This window comes from Ischnura elegans, chromosome 12, assembly GCF_921293095.1.
Source record: "Ischnura elegans chromosome 12, ioIscEleg1.1, whole genome shotgun sequence".
NCBI lineage: Eukaryota > Metazoa > Arthropoda > Insecta > Odonata > Coenagrionidae > Ischnura > Ischnura elegans.
The window spans coordinates 5,417,971-5,433,743 of record NC_060257.1 but is presented as its reverse complement, the minus strand read 5'-3'; the positions used below and the strand labels follow the sequence as shown (position 1 = coordinate 5,433,743).

General features: G+C 40.0%; 1 protein-coding gene across 1 annotated transcript in view; it reads left to right on the top strand.

Moving 5' to 3' along the window:
* The window catches only part of LOC124169213 (single-minded homolog 1), a 121,146-nt gene that overhangs the window by 41,521 nt on the left and 63,852 nt on the right, over positions 1 to 15,773 (top strand). The window contains exons 2-3 of the mRNA XM_046547730.1: positions 10,269 to 10,390; positions 13,553 to 13,808. Of these exons, the coding sequence (XP_046403686.1) occupies positions 13,634 to 13,808 (175 nt within the window). The 5' untranslated portion in view covers positions 10,269 to 10,390; positions 13,553 to 13,633. The remainder of the gene's footprint in view (positions 1 to 10,268; positions 10,391 to 13,552; positions 13,809 to 15,773) is intronic.

Below are 15,773 nucleotides of genomic sequence, written 5' to 3'. Positions count from 1 at the left end.
TCATGAGGGTCCCAAACACTGGCAGCGTATTCCAAATGTGGTCTAACGAGGGAAAAGTAGCTAATTTCTCTCACTTTGTCGTCGCACTTTCCTAATATTCTTTTGACAAAACCCATTTTACGATTAGCTTGACCGGTTATTTCTCGAATATGTTTATTCCACGATAGATCATTATTGAGTCTAACGCCTAGATATTTCACAGATTCAACTGCCTTTAACTGCGCGCCCCGAATGACATAGTTACGCTGTAGGGAGTTATTCTTCTTCCAGAAATTCATTACGACGCATTTTTCCAAATTTAATTCTAACTGCCAAGCATCGCACCAAGCTTGGATAGCAGCAAGGTCATTCGTTAGTTCATCTATATCTTTGCTGGAACGAATTTCTCTGTAAACTACAGCGTCGTCTGCAAATAATCGTAACTTACTCTGCACTACTTCGCCAATGTCGTTTATATAAAGAAGGAATAGGAGTGGGCCAATGACACTACCCTGAGGAACGCCAGAAGTCACTCTAACCTCATTGGAGACTGCACCGTCTAATACTACTCTTTGGACGCGGTCGCTCAAAAATTCTCTAATCCAGGAAATGACATCTTCGTCTAGACCATAAGATTTCAGTTTTATTATTAACTTTCCGTGGGGTACTTTATCAAATGCCTTTTTGAAATCAAGAAAAATCGCGTCTACTGGAATTTTGTCTTCCCCGGAGACTAAAATATCGTGGGCGAAAAGCGCTAACTGAGTTTCGCACGATCTGCTTTTCCTGAATCCATGTTGATTTCCCATTAATAAGTTTTGCGCGTCTAGGTGTTTCATTACCGAGCTGACTACGATGTGTTCAAGGACTTTGCAAGAGATGGACGTTAAAGATATCGGCCTGTAATTAGATGGCTGTTCCTTGTCTCCACTTTTAAATATAGGCGTTACATTAGCGATTTTCCAGTCATTAGGTACTTCGTGTTGCTTGATGGATTTACTGAGTATTAACTGCAAGTAGGGGGCAAGTTCTGAGGCTAGTTCTTTATATACGCGAGAAGGGATTTCGTCTGGACCAGGTGATTTATTTGGACTAAGCGATTTCAATATATTTTCTATTCCGAGCGTACTAATGTCAATAGCTGGCATCTTATGAATACAGGGATTGTCATCGGTCCCGGGTGAGTTTTCGGAAGGCTCCGTGAACACGCTCTTAAAGTAGGAATTTAATAAATTGGCTTTATCGTAACTGCTTGTCAACACATCTCCATTGTCGTTTCTCAGCGAACATACGGTAGATCGTTTACCTTGAACTTCCCTAACATATGACCAAAATGCTTTTGGGTTATCCTGTAACTGCTCTACTAGTGTTTTTCTTTTAAAATTCGTGAACGCATTCCTGAACGCTTCTTTCGTGGCGGCTTTAGTCATCCTATATTTTTTAATTATTAGCTCGCGTTCATTAGCGGATAAATCCGTGCTGACTTTTTTCATTTTAGCATGACACGCTCTCTGTCGCCTCAATGATTTTCTCACTTCCGCGTCGTACCATCTCGGTTCGCTGCCTTCTTTTACTATTTTACTAGGGATGTAGCTATTTATTCCCGAAGTTACGAGCGAAAGAAAAGCTTTCCAAGTATTCTCTACATTTAACTTTAATACTGATTCTTGAAACTCGGGGAAAGCATTTTTCATATGACTCTTAAACCCATCAAAATTAGCTCTTTGGACTCGTGAGAAAATTTTCTATTCAATGAGACTAACTAGGATGATGAACAAATTCCATGCATGTTCCCCATTAAAGGCCTTGCACGTACATATTTGCCATAGGCATTACTTAGCAATTTTTGTCTCTTCATGAATATGCACGTATATTTTGCTAATACGCGTAGATAATATTTCCACGACCGTGCGGTGTACATGTGGTGGTCCTCATGCATGCTGCATGTTGGCGATTGGTCACCGGGTGAGGTGGCTCGCAGAGTATTATGTAGATGTAGTCGTGATGTGGTAGCACGTGTAATTGAGTTCTGGGGAGGCGTAGAAAAAGGACAAAGGAGTGCAATGTGATGGAAACTGTCCATATATGTATAGAACCTAACTCCTTTATCACCTTGGAAGGAGTAGGTATTCTTTTCGGATGGCAGTGGGAAAAATGGGAGAGAAGGGTGGTGGTATTAGCGGGGGATGGGAAAGTATGGGACCATTGCTACGACCAGTGGGGACTCCCCACCGATTACCGGTCGAAGAAAGGGCGAGGGCACTCAACAATTGTCATCCCACCAGTGTTAAACCGGGGAGGGTTTCCCCAGACAGTTTGAGGCCTCGGGAGCTGGAGTGTGGGGGTTGTACAGTTTAGCGGCCGTATCCTGGGGGGCTGTAGACACACACATTGCTGAAGTTATGTATGCTTGATATTGTTCGCGAATATTTGTACGGCTAAAAGGTGGAGAGAATTTATCTAATCCGAAATTTCGAGTAGAATTCATTTTACCTGACGTTCAAGATATTTTGAAAGAGGATAATTATTGCGGTAGAAACGATCACATGGATAAGATTCGGGAGATACACTGCAGAACGCTTAGATTGAAGGTGCAATTAGATAAATTCAAGTGCAGTGTATTTTTTGGCGAAGTTATCCATTTCTTACGAAAGCCAACTTACTACGGTAGATCACATCGTACAAATAAAATAAGAGGGATAGGCTGTAGAACAGACAGATTCAGAATATCTTTTTTTCCACGATCAATAAGAGGCTATAACGGCAGTGTTAAAACTCACACATATATTAGATGACTCGTATTGTAGCCTACTAACTTATATATACCTTAATGCATGTTTCTGAATGTTCTTAATATTTCTAAAAGCATATTTTTTCTGTTTTAGCTTTATTGTCAGAGGTTATTTATAGCCTTCATGAGCAGTTGGCAGGTTTTGCCTTTGAATGAATGTGGTGATGTGATTTCTTAGTATGCATAATTTTTTTTTGGACCATGTGGTGTGCATGTGGGAGTCCTGTTGTATGCTGGTGATTGATCACCCCCTGCCAAACACCCTACAGGTGGCTCGCAAGGTTTTATGTAGATTGTATAACTTATTATAATTGTAAACACGAACTATCTGCTTGGATTTGTATAACTCATGCACGAATCACTGCGCTAACTTTTCGTTTTCCTATTCCTGACCTGTGTTTTCATTTATATGGAAGCATGTTCTTATCCTTAGGACTCTCCTTGTTTCTGGTCTGACCGCTTGTTGTTGTCCTGAGTGTTTGGCCTGTTTCCTGCGAAAGAGCGCGTGTCTGATTAAGACTAGGATAAGTATTGCATGCACACTGGTGTAGAAACACCCCGTGCCACACACCCTGGTGGTGGCTTGCACGATATCTCGTTGATGCAAATTAACAATGCTTGTATGCTTAGCGCTTGTATTCAAATTCAGATGCGCAGTTAAATTGCCATCAAATTATATTGGTTCAAGTACCGATTCCCTTGCAGCTACGATAATAATGAGCTTCATGTATCATTTCCTGAAATAAAAATAGTGCCAATGCCATTAGTGTTCATTAACCCTTTATAGCCCAATGTTGCTTCTAAGCAACATCAAAAATGTCCAAATTTTTTGCTAAATTTCGGAAATATCTGAACTAAGCATTATTTTGTGATGTGAACAACAATGACGAGATATTTAGCTGCCACGATGTTGGTGACTGAGAGCAAAATTTTCAAGTTTTCATAGTGAAAAATCTTGAAATTTGATTTCTCCCAGAAGCAGCTCTGGGTTAGAAAGGGTTAATAGATGGATCCCTAATGCTACGGTTTTCTGAGTCAGCTCTCTAAATTAAATAGTTTTTAGCAGATATTTTAGAAGAATAATAATAAACCATCGCTCAAAGAGAAGACTCGCGTTCTCAGAATTTCGACGGTTTCTATATTTCCATTATTTCGCTACAATACTTGACAAACAACGCGACGCGACGTTCCAATAGATTAATTATTCTACAACTTATAGGACATTTCAAGCGTTCCTTTGGAAACTTATTTCTTATTGTCTCCCTCACAGGATCTACTTTGGACATGGACTCACAATCACAAGCCATTGGACCGTCGCGTTATATGTGGGGTTGTTGTAAATTGTTAAAATTTCTCGATCAATCGTACCAATCACCAAAACAAGCCTATTTATATTAATGTTGAGCATAATGTTTTCGCTAAATTTAACTTATCCCGGAATTTGTTGACAACTTTTTTTATAATACAATGCATACGTGGTATGCATTAATGCCACTGATGTGACCTGCCACTAACCATGATTAGCTTACATGGATGGTTTAAATTAGTACACCGATAGCCATTAAAATAATACTATCCATGCACGGTCAGAATCAGAATCATAGTTTTCAGCCATGCTATTTATCAAATACCAACGCAGGTTTTAGCAATGCACATATATATCTACATCTACATAATACCCTGCGAGTCACCTCAACAATGTTTGCAAAGGAAGAACAATCATCATCATGAAATAGGATTCCCACATGCACACTACACGGACCAAAAAAAATTAGGCATGATAACAAATTATACTACCACATTCATGCAAGGCAAATTTCCCAATGATTCCTCCAGAGCCCAACTCCTAGATACTTTACTGATTCTACAGAATCATATTGGGTAAAGAAAACAGCTGTTACTACCTTACGTGCACTGATTCCCTCGACGGTGCTCACGTTTATTACTCCATGTGGTATATTTGTCGCAAATAAGTCAAGAATACTTTCTCCTCTGTTAGATACGGATGCTATTTGAAACAATGAGTTCAATGTAAAAGTGTGCAATAACGCTTTGCAAATCACTTTTCCTCTTCCACCATGCATAAAGCTATACATCTCCCAATCCATAGAAGGCACGTTTTAATCTCCACCTACAATCAAGTTTCTTTCAGGATCTATTTCTATTTATTAGAGTTTCAAAATCCAAAATTGGTATTTTACCTAAGTTGTGCCATTATGATAGTTACATGAGAACCAAAAGAGATGACTAAGTTACGATACTTATAACTGGGTCGGATTTTAATAAATAGTGTGAATGAAAAATATGTAACTTTTCTTTCCCTGATTTAATAATGAAAATAGCGTGCAAACTACCCGAACCTGTGTTCCAGGAGAAATAGCTATATCGGATTTTTAACTAAGGTTTCTGAAGAGTGAAAAAGTATGACGTTATTACATTTTGGTAACTATAACAACCTTCTAGAAGATAACAAAAAGTATGTATCATCTGGACTAATGAGGCAAAAGACGGTATTTAGCGGTATTTAGCATTCCATGCCAAACGTTTGATCAGAGTCGGATTAAGAGCAATTTGAATGGCGAAGTTATAATTACCATGAGAGTAATGTTCACCTTTTTGTCTCAGTCAGTTTTAGTTCGTAGAAAATTCTCCTCGACCTGACTCACTAGAGATCGTGTGTCGTGGGCGCTGACGGTTTTCGGGGCTGTTTCTCTCCGTCGTCGTCGTCAAAAAGACGTCCACAATTGATTGCTTGGGAAGGAAGAGGGGCGTGCGATGATGCCATGGAAACAGACACGCCGCCTCCTCCAAGGGAGCGTGTGGTCGTGGCTGAAAAGCGACACTTGAAAGGCGGCAGTAGGCTTACGATCACAGTCACCCATGGAAGGCTCCACAGCACCCACTCCCATTTCAGTTCAGATTATTCACCATGACCAATAATTCCACAATAGAATGAATTTCTACAAGGACTTTTTATTTTTCCCGGGACGCCTCGTAGACAAATTGATCACTCCTATTGATGATCGACGATTCCATTCACAATCCATTTAAAACAAATTTGACATTATGATTGTTTTCCCAAATTTATATCACATAATATTATTCCTGTGATTGTTGCTGAAAGAAGGATATTTTGATCACGGCGATCCCGATAGAAAATGTGAAGAACGATATAAATTACCAGGTATTTATTAAGTTTCTCCCTAACTTAAATAATCCTACGTAGCTAACTCACCTAGAATATAGGAAACGCTGTTCTTTTTAGCTTAATGACTGATCAGGGCTCTGGCCGCCCCACGCTGCACTCAATTGACTTCAGCCATCAGAACTACTTCATCAAATGCGAAGAACGAATTATCAGATCATAAACAACATTACTAGTATTATGCAAGAGGCCGTGGATAATGCGATAACGAGTAATTTTAAACGTTTGAATACTGACCGAGAATATACAATGCTAAAGTACGTAAAGCTCTAAAGCGACAAAGAGCAATTCACGCTAAACTGAAAAGGACAAATGCGGGACTTACTTGGGAGAAAATACTAGAAATGCGTGAAAATAAAAAATAATCTAAAGAAGAGACAAAGAAAGCACTTAGGGAGGCGTTGAGTGAATTCAAAACAAATAATGGACGACAACTGTTAGGCTTTCTGGTCATACGTACCTAAGGGAGGTGCACGGAAATAGCGCTACAGTCTCTTCACTTATGGGATGAACGAGGTGATAGAGTGACGAATAATCGAGAGAAAGGTAATCTCTTAAAAAAGTTCTTTCATAGTGTCTTCACTAATTTCACGACGAATATATCAAAACCTTTACCTCGACTCTACCAAGAATCTTTTCACGCATTTCTTGTATTTTCTCACAAGTCCCGGCGTATACGTGATCGTGAGAAGAAAATTAAAGAAATAGACTGTAAAACAGAGGGATTTAATATGTCATTATTTCCTCGTGCTATTAAGGATAGCGAGTGTGTCTCAATTAATGGAATTACCGGCGTTACTTTCTAAGACAACTCGTTGCATGTTTTTTTCCAGTTCTAACCTTGCATGTATTTGCTATAGGAATCACTAACCGTTGGCAAATTTTGTCTCTGTCATGAATGTACATGTATATTTTGCTCATATGCCCACTCGCTAGCGGCGCAGTGAATCATTATTACAATTGGGAACAGATTCACTATCTTTTCGCTATCCCTTCCACTACAGATTGACAGTAAACGAAATATATTTTTCTTACGAAAAGTATATTTCGTTTACCGTCGAATTCGGCGAATCTTAATCTCTCTTAATTCGGCGAATAAATTTAGTCTTTATGTCGCTTTATGCTCTTATTTCCAGCCTAACTCGGACAACATATTGGAAACTCTACACTTTTTATCATTGACATCACTAATCTGGCCTTGCACTCTACTCTATTGATTTCAGCCATATGGGTCATACATACTTACTATATGTACTACTTCGCAAGGGTCCCTCGCGGTAGCAATATACTTCAAGGGAGGGCTCGCTAGAGTCAGGTATTCGATGGCCATGAAATTGTATTATTGTTACAATTGGCCCATATACCATCGTGTCGATTGAAACCCGACCGGCCGTCAGGATAAATCATTACTCCGCTGTCAGTTACTCCACGGACTGCTTCGAAGGCTGGAGTGTTGAGGCCCTTTGCTTTGGGGCCCTGTGAAACTCATCATCATCGCCCCGAAAAAGGCCCTTGCGCCCCGAAAAAGGCCCTTGCGCGCGGCAGAAGTGGGGTTGGACCCTGGGGGTGTGGTTTTCCTTGAATGAGTCCTTGTCGCGCGCAATTACACACGACGTTGCCTACCGCTCTCAAGTGAGAAGTGGAGGAGGGGGCCCACAGGAAGGGGGCAGGATTTTCAAGTGTCGCCCTCCCCCAGTGCCTCCGCACCCTCTCCCCATATATCTCTCCCTAATCCTTCCTTTCTCCCTTCAAACTCGTCCGCCCCCAACTGTACCACTCCACATCTCTTGCTCTCCACGGAAGCAGGCCCCGGAGACTTGACCTCGTCTTCCCTCCAACCAGCACAATGCTTACAAATGGAAAATGAATGAATGAACATTGTTGGCTACTGTCTTAATTATAATAATAGACAATAAATAAATCATAACCTACAAAAGTTTATTTTTTAATTTTCCATAATTGAAAGATTTCACACAGTTAAGCCTGAAATCATCTTAAATTATAAAAAACTTAATCTCGACTAAATTACGTGAATAGCGAATGCTGAAAAAAGGGAGCGTCGGTGATCCCGATTTAAAGTGTGAAGAACGATATAAATGAGCAGATATTTATTAATTTTCTCTCTAGTTTAATTATCTCTGTTTTGTTTCTAGCCATTCCTGATCACAGAGTTATACAACGCATACAACAACAAAACATAATATATAATGCAAATGCATATTGCTGTTGCATGCGTTGATTTGTTTTTTCGACTGTTATTGTTGATCATTACTGTTATGATGGAAGTTCTATGTAGGACATTTAAGGACGAGACTAAGGAAATGATTTAATTTCCAATAATAAATCATTTCCGCGACGCGATTATCATTAACTAGGATTAGTCAGGCGTGCTGTGGGAAGATATTCGGATGAAACAGGAACAAAAAATATTTCGCTCGCGCTAAGCACTAGGCTTAGACTGCTAGAGCAAATGCTAATAAACATCTTACAGAGCGACTCGGAGAATATCATGTTAGAATGTCATTACATTTCGAGGTCCGACTGAAACGATAAATTAAGAGAGATATTTTGTCAAACGGATTGATATAGGTATTCGTTTTTCCCCTGAAAGAATCTTTCCCTTTTCTTCATTCATTTTTAAGATAATTCATCCCTTCAGATTTGCTGAATGACGCGGCGTTTGCGATGAAAACCAGATGATTTTTCCACAACCGTGACGAAATCCACCCTGATGATTTATCGAGTACTCGGGCGCTGTACTCGTGAGGACGTGTGGATGAATTAGAGGCACGATGGCTAAGAAAAGCGCGGAGGGGCCTGGTGTCCAGGAAAAGACTGCCAATTGAGCAGAAAACGAGAGGAGGCTGGTTTCGAGACGAGCGCTGCGAGACGGAGAAGAAGCAGGGTGCTTTTCTCAACTCCGAAGGATGAAGGCGCGTGGGTGGGGGGAGTTGGTCCACGGAACCTATGGACCGAATGCAGGGCGCATTTCAGGAAGCTGTGCTAAGGCCACAGCACTAGTGCGTCAATCGAAGGAATGGGGGGGGGGGGGGGAGAGAACGAACGATTTGATGTAACGTATGCGAGGTAGCATGCAGGCCAGCATCAGGGTGTGTGGCAGGGGGTGATTCCACTCTAACAGGCATTGAGCACTCATCCTAGACTTAATAAGAAACGCGCTCTTTCGCAGGAAACAGGCCAATCACACAGGACAAAGACACGCGGTCCGACCAGAAACTAGGAGAAAGCTAAGGACACGAGTATACTACCATTCAAATAAACCTATAAGTTAGTAATAAAAAGCGGAAAGTTAGAAAAATATCTCGAGAGAGGAAGCATTCGATATGTGGTGCTATCGAAGAATGATGAAGATAAAATGGATCAACCGAGTAAGTAATGAGAAAGAGGTAAGAAGACTGATAGAAAAGAGAAGTCTTCTAAACACATTAATTAGAAGACAACTCAGTTGTTCACATTAAGAGGCAATAAAGCGTGATGAAGACAATCATTTGAAGGACAGGTGTAAGGGAAGAAGGGCAAAGGACGGCCCCGAATGAGTCACATAGGACAAAGGGTTATAAAGGATGTGAAAGAAGAAATACGTCGCTATGAAAAGTATAGCGGATAGGAGAGAGGAATGGAGAGCTGCGTCAAACCAATGTTAGGATTATTGACCAATGATTGTGATGGCCGATAATATAAAATGCAAACAGAGTAGTAATATGCTGGCTAGAGATTATTAGAAATTAGGTAAAGTGGTTATTATCATTAGAAAGAATACAAAAATATGAGTTTTAACCGTAAATACTCATCATCAAGCATAAATGAGAACATAAAAAAGAAGAAACTCACAAGAAATCGCCAGAATGAAAATTTTTACTTGATTTCAAAATGAGGCAACAAAGTACTACAAATTCTTTCTCTAATTTACTTGCCAATAAAGAGCAAGAAATTCATTTGGAAATGAACTCTTTTACGATGAGCCAAAGCTAATGAAAGGAAATTTTGGAATCACTTAACCTGTTCTTGATTAATTTGGAAGCGGTGATCATTTATCCCAATATAAAGGACGCTTTCCAATATTCATTATAATTTGTAAGATTTTATATATAAATATTAATGAAAACATAACGCACCTGTTGCGGTCAGATGGTATTCTAATCATGAACTATCCTTCATTAATCATAATTTGTACATGTAAAATAGCTCTTTCATTTTTAAAGGAGAACATTCAGATGATTTCCAATAAATCTTTTGCACATATTTAACTTTTATCTCTGTCGTCAATTTCAGGATAGCTTGGATTTACATGGGAAATGGCCAATATTTACTTACCACGTAGACGGAACAGCTTCCAGAGATGATTCAAAGGATGAACAGAGTCAAAAGGCAGCTGAACAGAAGAAGATAATCTGGTGAGTAAAAATAAAAATTTATTTTAAGGTAAGTGACGCAAATAATAAAGATAAATCCTAGTGCATATAAATGTAACCGAGGCAGGCGAGATATAGTGGCAGGACATCTTCGACAAGTCAACAAGTCTTAGTAAACGAAAAAGTGATGGTACATTTCCACAAGTTTATTGCGCATTGTGCTAAGTGATTCGACCGTCGTCTAGCTATGACATAACGATCGAAACGCGACGTTTGGTTTGTAGTAAACTTGTGGTAGATTATTGTCGCTTTTTCGCTGACTCCAAGTCCATATATTCAAGATTTAATTTGAGATAATTCCTTGCTCCCAAGTTGCTTTAATTCGTATTTAATCAATTTTTACGAACTGAGCTTTATGGCCTGGGTCTCACATACTCGTTGCATATTCTCTTTATGGTCTATCAAGTAAGAATAGTTATCCATCTTTTACATTGAAACCGAGAAAACACATGCTATTGGCCACAAAATAAGGATCATTCCCGGAAATTGAGATGTCTGATTGTGAGAGAATTTCTCTTCCTCCTAATTGTAAGACAGCCTTGAAGACGAGTATGATGAAACTTTTAAGACGCCCGTTTGAGGACCAATGCAGATATGGAGACAGAAAGATAAAGATATGCTTATATCCAGGAATAGATGTCTTCCAGAGCATCATCATCATCATCACTGGTCAACAATCCTAGGATTGGTTTGACGCAGCTCTCCACTCAGTTCTCCTATCAGCTAATCTTTTCACTCCTACGTATTTCTTCTCTTTCACATCTCTCTTTACTTGTTCCATATATTTTGTTCGAGGTCTTCCTTTTCCATTCTTGCCTTCCACTTGTCCTTCGACGATTGTCTTCATCAGGCCATCATGTCTCAAGATGTGGCCTATAAGGTTGTTCCGTCTTCTTATTAAGGTTTTCATGAGGCTTCTCTTCTCTCCTACCCTTCTTAGGACTTCCTCATTACTAACTCGGTCGATCCATTTGATTTTCATCATTCTTCTGTAGCACCACATTTCAAGGGCCTCTATCCTTGCTTTCTCCGCTGCGGTCATTGTCCATGCCTCACTTCCGTATAGGAGCATACTCCAGATGTAGGTTCTTATAAATTGTTTCTTTACATCCATATTTAAGTTTCCCGCTGTAAGCAGGTCTCTCTTTTGGTGGAATGCTCTCTTCGCCTGGGCTATTCTGCTGATAATTTCTTTCTTGCTTCTCCCGTCACTAGTTATCTTGCTTCCCAAATAACAGAATTCATCCACTTCTATCAGTTTTTGCCTCCCTATTTTAATGTTGGTCTTGACTTCTTCTCTTCTGCTGCATACTAAGATCTTGGTTTTCTTCGTGCTTATTTTCAGTTGATATCTACTCATTACCCTACCCATATTAACCAGAATATTTTTCAAATCCTTCTCTGTTTCTGCTATAACGGCTATGTCATCGGCAAATCTTAGCATGCTTATTTTTTCTCCATGGATATTCACTCCCAATGCCTTTTCTTTGATTTCCTTAATGGCTTTTTCAATGTAAACGTTGAAAATTACGGGTGACAATGTACAGCCTTGTCGCACTCCTTTCTTAATTCTTGCTTCTTCACAGCTGGGCCATGATTTTATCACGGCTATTTGGTTTTTGTATAAACTGTGGATGATTCTTCTGTCATTATAAAGAACCCCAATTTCCTTTAGGATTCCAAGCATTGTGCTCCAATCCACGTTATCAAATGCTTTCTCTAAGTCCACAAACCCAACGAATGTTGGCTTGTTCTTTTCCATTCTCTTTTCTATGAGCAGTCTTAGGGCCAATATTGCTTCCCTTGTGCCTTTGTTTTTTCTGAATCCAAATTGGTCCTCATCCAAGTACTCTTCTGCTTTTCGTTCTATTCTTCTATAGATGATCCTTGTCAGTATCTTTGATGCATGTGTAGTAAGGCTTATGGTCCTAAAATCTTCGAACTTCTCCGCTCGTTTCTTCTTAGGAATAGGGATTATAATGTTCCTCTCGAAATCCTTTGGTATCTCACCTGTCGTATACATTTCACTAATGATTTTGTATAGCTGGCTCAACGTCTTCTCTCCTGAATTTTTGATTAGTTCTGCAGGAATGTCATCAATGCCAGACGCTTTATTTATCCTGAGGTCTCTTACAGCCGCATCAAATTCCGATCTTAAAATTGGGGCTCCCATGTCATCGGCATCCACTTCCCTCTCGTTTTCGATAGCATTCGTTCTGAGGCGACTTCCTTTGTACAAATCTTCCAGATATTCCTTCCATCTCTTCCCTTTTTCTTCGTTTTCAATCAATAGCTCTCCGTTTTTGTCCCTAAAGAGCATCACAAAAAAAAACAGAAATATTTTCAATTCATGTTGAACTTCATCCACTGGAGTTAATAACTCGGCACCCGTGCGCGTGACTGCGTGTAGAGTCACTCTTTCTCTGCGTTGCTTTTGAACGTTCGATTATCGACAAAATAGGGTTTATATTTACGACAGTGGCTTAGTGAGCACATCCGCCATCTCTTGTGCCACACTGTGGACATGAAACGTGAACTCCTTGTTCGGTAAAAGTCAGTCTATGATTTCCCTTTTAAGGAATACCTCCTTTTAAGCCCTCCTCTCTATGTATGTGGTTCCCTTGTCTCCAATTGTTGCTGCTCTTTCTCATTATCTGTAACGCCTTAGGCGTGTTCCTATACTGTCTCGGTAAAACATATTCACCCTAACCAACCATTTGACATAACACTAATTTTGATGCGCATTTGTTTGTGTTTTATGCGTAGTGGCGTGTTGTTGGTGTTATTAGAATCTAAAAAATTAAACATTGAGAACATGAATCGAGAACGTTTACATAAGTAGCACATAAAAGTCAATTATATGGTAAATAATAAGAGTACGAAAAAATGTTGCTGTATTGAGATTTCAATTCCTACATCTTCCGGTTACTACCGCGTCTGTTGCTATGAGACGACAACAGTTGTCGTCACTTAACACCTGCGCTATAGTAACCGGAGGAAGTTGAAATAAGGTAATTAATCTAATTAAGAATAATAATTAATTTCTATTGATTTGATATTTTTTCATTAATTCTTACTATTTTTATATGTATATTTTAAAGAATTGTATTACTATCTTATATCATGATGGATGTATTTCCGCAGGGAGGTCGTTCCGCGGTTGGAGTGGAGGGAGTGGTGATCGAGCCGTAGTGACATTGGTGGTTGGGAGGAGTGTGTTGTAGGATGAAGGAGAAGAGCAAGAACGCGGCGAGGAGCAGGCGGGAGAAGGAGAACGCGGAGTTCCTGGAGCTGGCCAAGCTGCTCCCCCTGCCGGCCGCCATCACCTCGCAACTGGACAAGGCCTCCGTCATCAGACTCACCACATCGTACCTCAAGATGAGACACGTCTTCCCAGACGGTCAGTACCACTCACTCACCAACGCAAGGGTGAGCATTAAGTCTTGCCCTGATTACAAGCATTTTTTACAGAATAACCGTTTGACAAAATAATTTAAATTTGATGTTGCTACATTGGCCAATGTTACTAGTTTTATTAAGACCACTTGCGCTAGATAACTTCAATTAGAGCCCCTTTGGTAGCTCGGAGAATGTTTAAGCAGTTTTCCAGTTCCCGCCAGGTGTTTTGTAGTATGAGTGCTGTCACAGTACCCGCAGCAGCTTGTATCCTAACCTTCAGTTCGTCGACGTCAGCAACTGGGGTGGTGAAGACTCTGTCCTTAATATAGCCGCAGAAAAAAGTTATTTCAAACGGTTATTCTGTAATAAATTTTTATGATCAGGACAGGACTTTGTGTTCACCCTGTATAACATGGTCCCTCTAAGCCGCATGGCTTATCAGAGGGTTCCAAACACATTTATTTATTCAAAACATATTGCCACTATTACTGCCAAAGTAGATTAGTGTCATGGAGAGTAAGTCTTCGAGAATTAAATGCATAATTGTGTGACCAACGTTTCAGTATATTTTTATACCTACACCAGGTTTTTCGTTTAGTACACTTCATGACACTAATCACAGAAAAGATGAGTTCAAGAGAAAGAAAAAAAACTATTATTGCTGATATTATTTGTATTATTTTGGCTTGATGGGTGATGATGTGATGGGTGGTCGTGCACTCCGAGGGCCTTCATTTTCGTTATGTATTCCACGGAGAGCAGAAACTGCGTCACAGGTCAACATTATCAACCTTATGTCCTCGAGTGAAATAATGAATCACCTTTAAGTTTCCATGGAAGTTGGACCTTCTTTGCTACGCAAAAAAATCGATGACAAGAGAAAAAGAGTTATGCTGAGCTGAAAAACAAACTTGAACTTAGCAAAACTTTCACTGCCCATAGTTTTGATAGCTGACGTCGTCATCAAGGTTAGTGGAATTGCGACCTCTATTGATTCAAATCTATTGCACGTGCACAGCTTAGCAGGATGACCTTGTTACAATCAGACCTTTTAGTGGCAGCCAATTTTGCCCTTTGGCTCCGAAAACTTACGAGTATGTTAAAGTTTGACAGATACTAAAAAATAGTTACCAAAGCTGCGCGATGCACAATAAATAAACGGCGCGAGTGTAAAAAAACCCGGCCGATAGATCGGCCCTCGGCCATCTTCGCACATAGCCCCCAAGGCGATGGATCGGCCCGCTGGCACTATACAATAAGGGTAAAATCAATAAATAACGCATTACCACGACAGAGAATAGATTGGACTAGATTCTGGTTGCCCCGCATTGTCTCGGCGCTAAAAGTTGAGTTCGCATGGCGTCGAATTGAATGTTTTTATAAATAACTGAGTCTGAGTTCGTCAATGCTGCGGCTTCACGAACATTACAATGGGTAGAGCATTCTCCAGCGGGCCATATGATGTGCTGTCCCGCATTTTAATGGGTTTCCAAAGGTCGCCGCCCGCGTCGCTGCTGGCTAAAACAATTCGAATTTCATTGGAACGAAATCAACAAAACATCTCTTGCGCATTTTACGTGGAATGAAGCTATAGCTCTGGGGCTCCTCATGTAGTCTGCCAGCCTGGATACCTCGTCATCGCTGAATAAGTTGTATGAGAGGAAATTCCTCTGATACAATTTATGGGTCATTCTTCACTCTGAATTAGGTCATGGCTGAATTACTCATACCTTCGGGGTGGAATTTAAAAATAAAACGCACTGGTGAACACTTGTCATAGAGGCACACACAATAAGGTTCATGCTCATGAGATTCTTTCAATAAAACCTATTTTAAAAGAATTTAAGAGCAAATAACAACTCTCTCAGGACAGTAGATACTTCCAAAGTCGGAAATGAGAAGTTACTTTTGCAGAATTAATGAAGAATCAAGGAGCATAAAGTAACCGAACATTCAGTGATAGAAT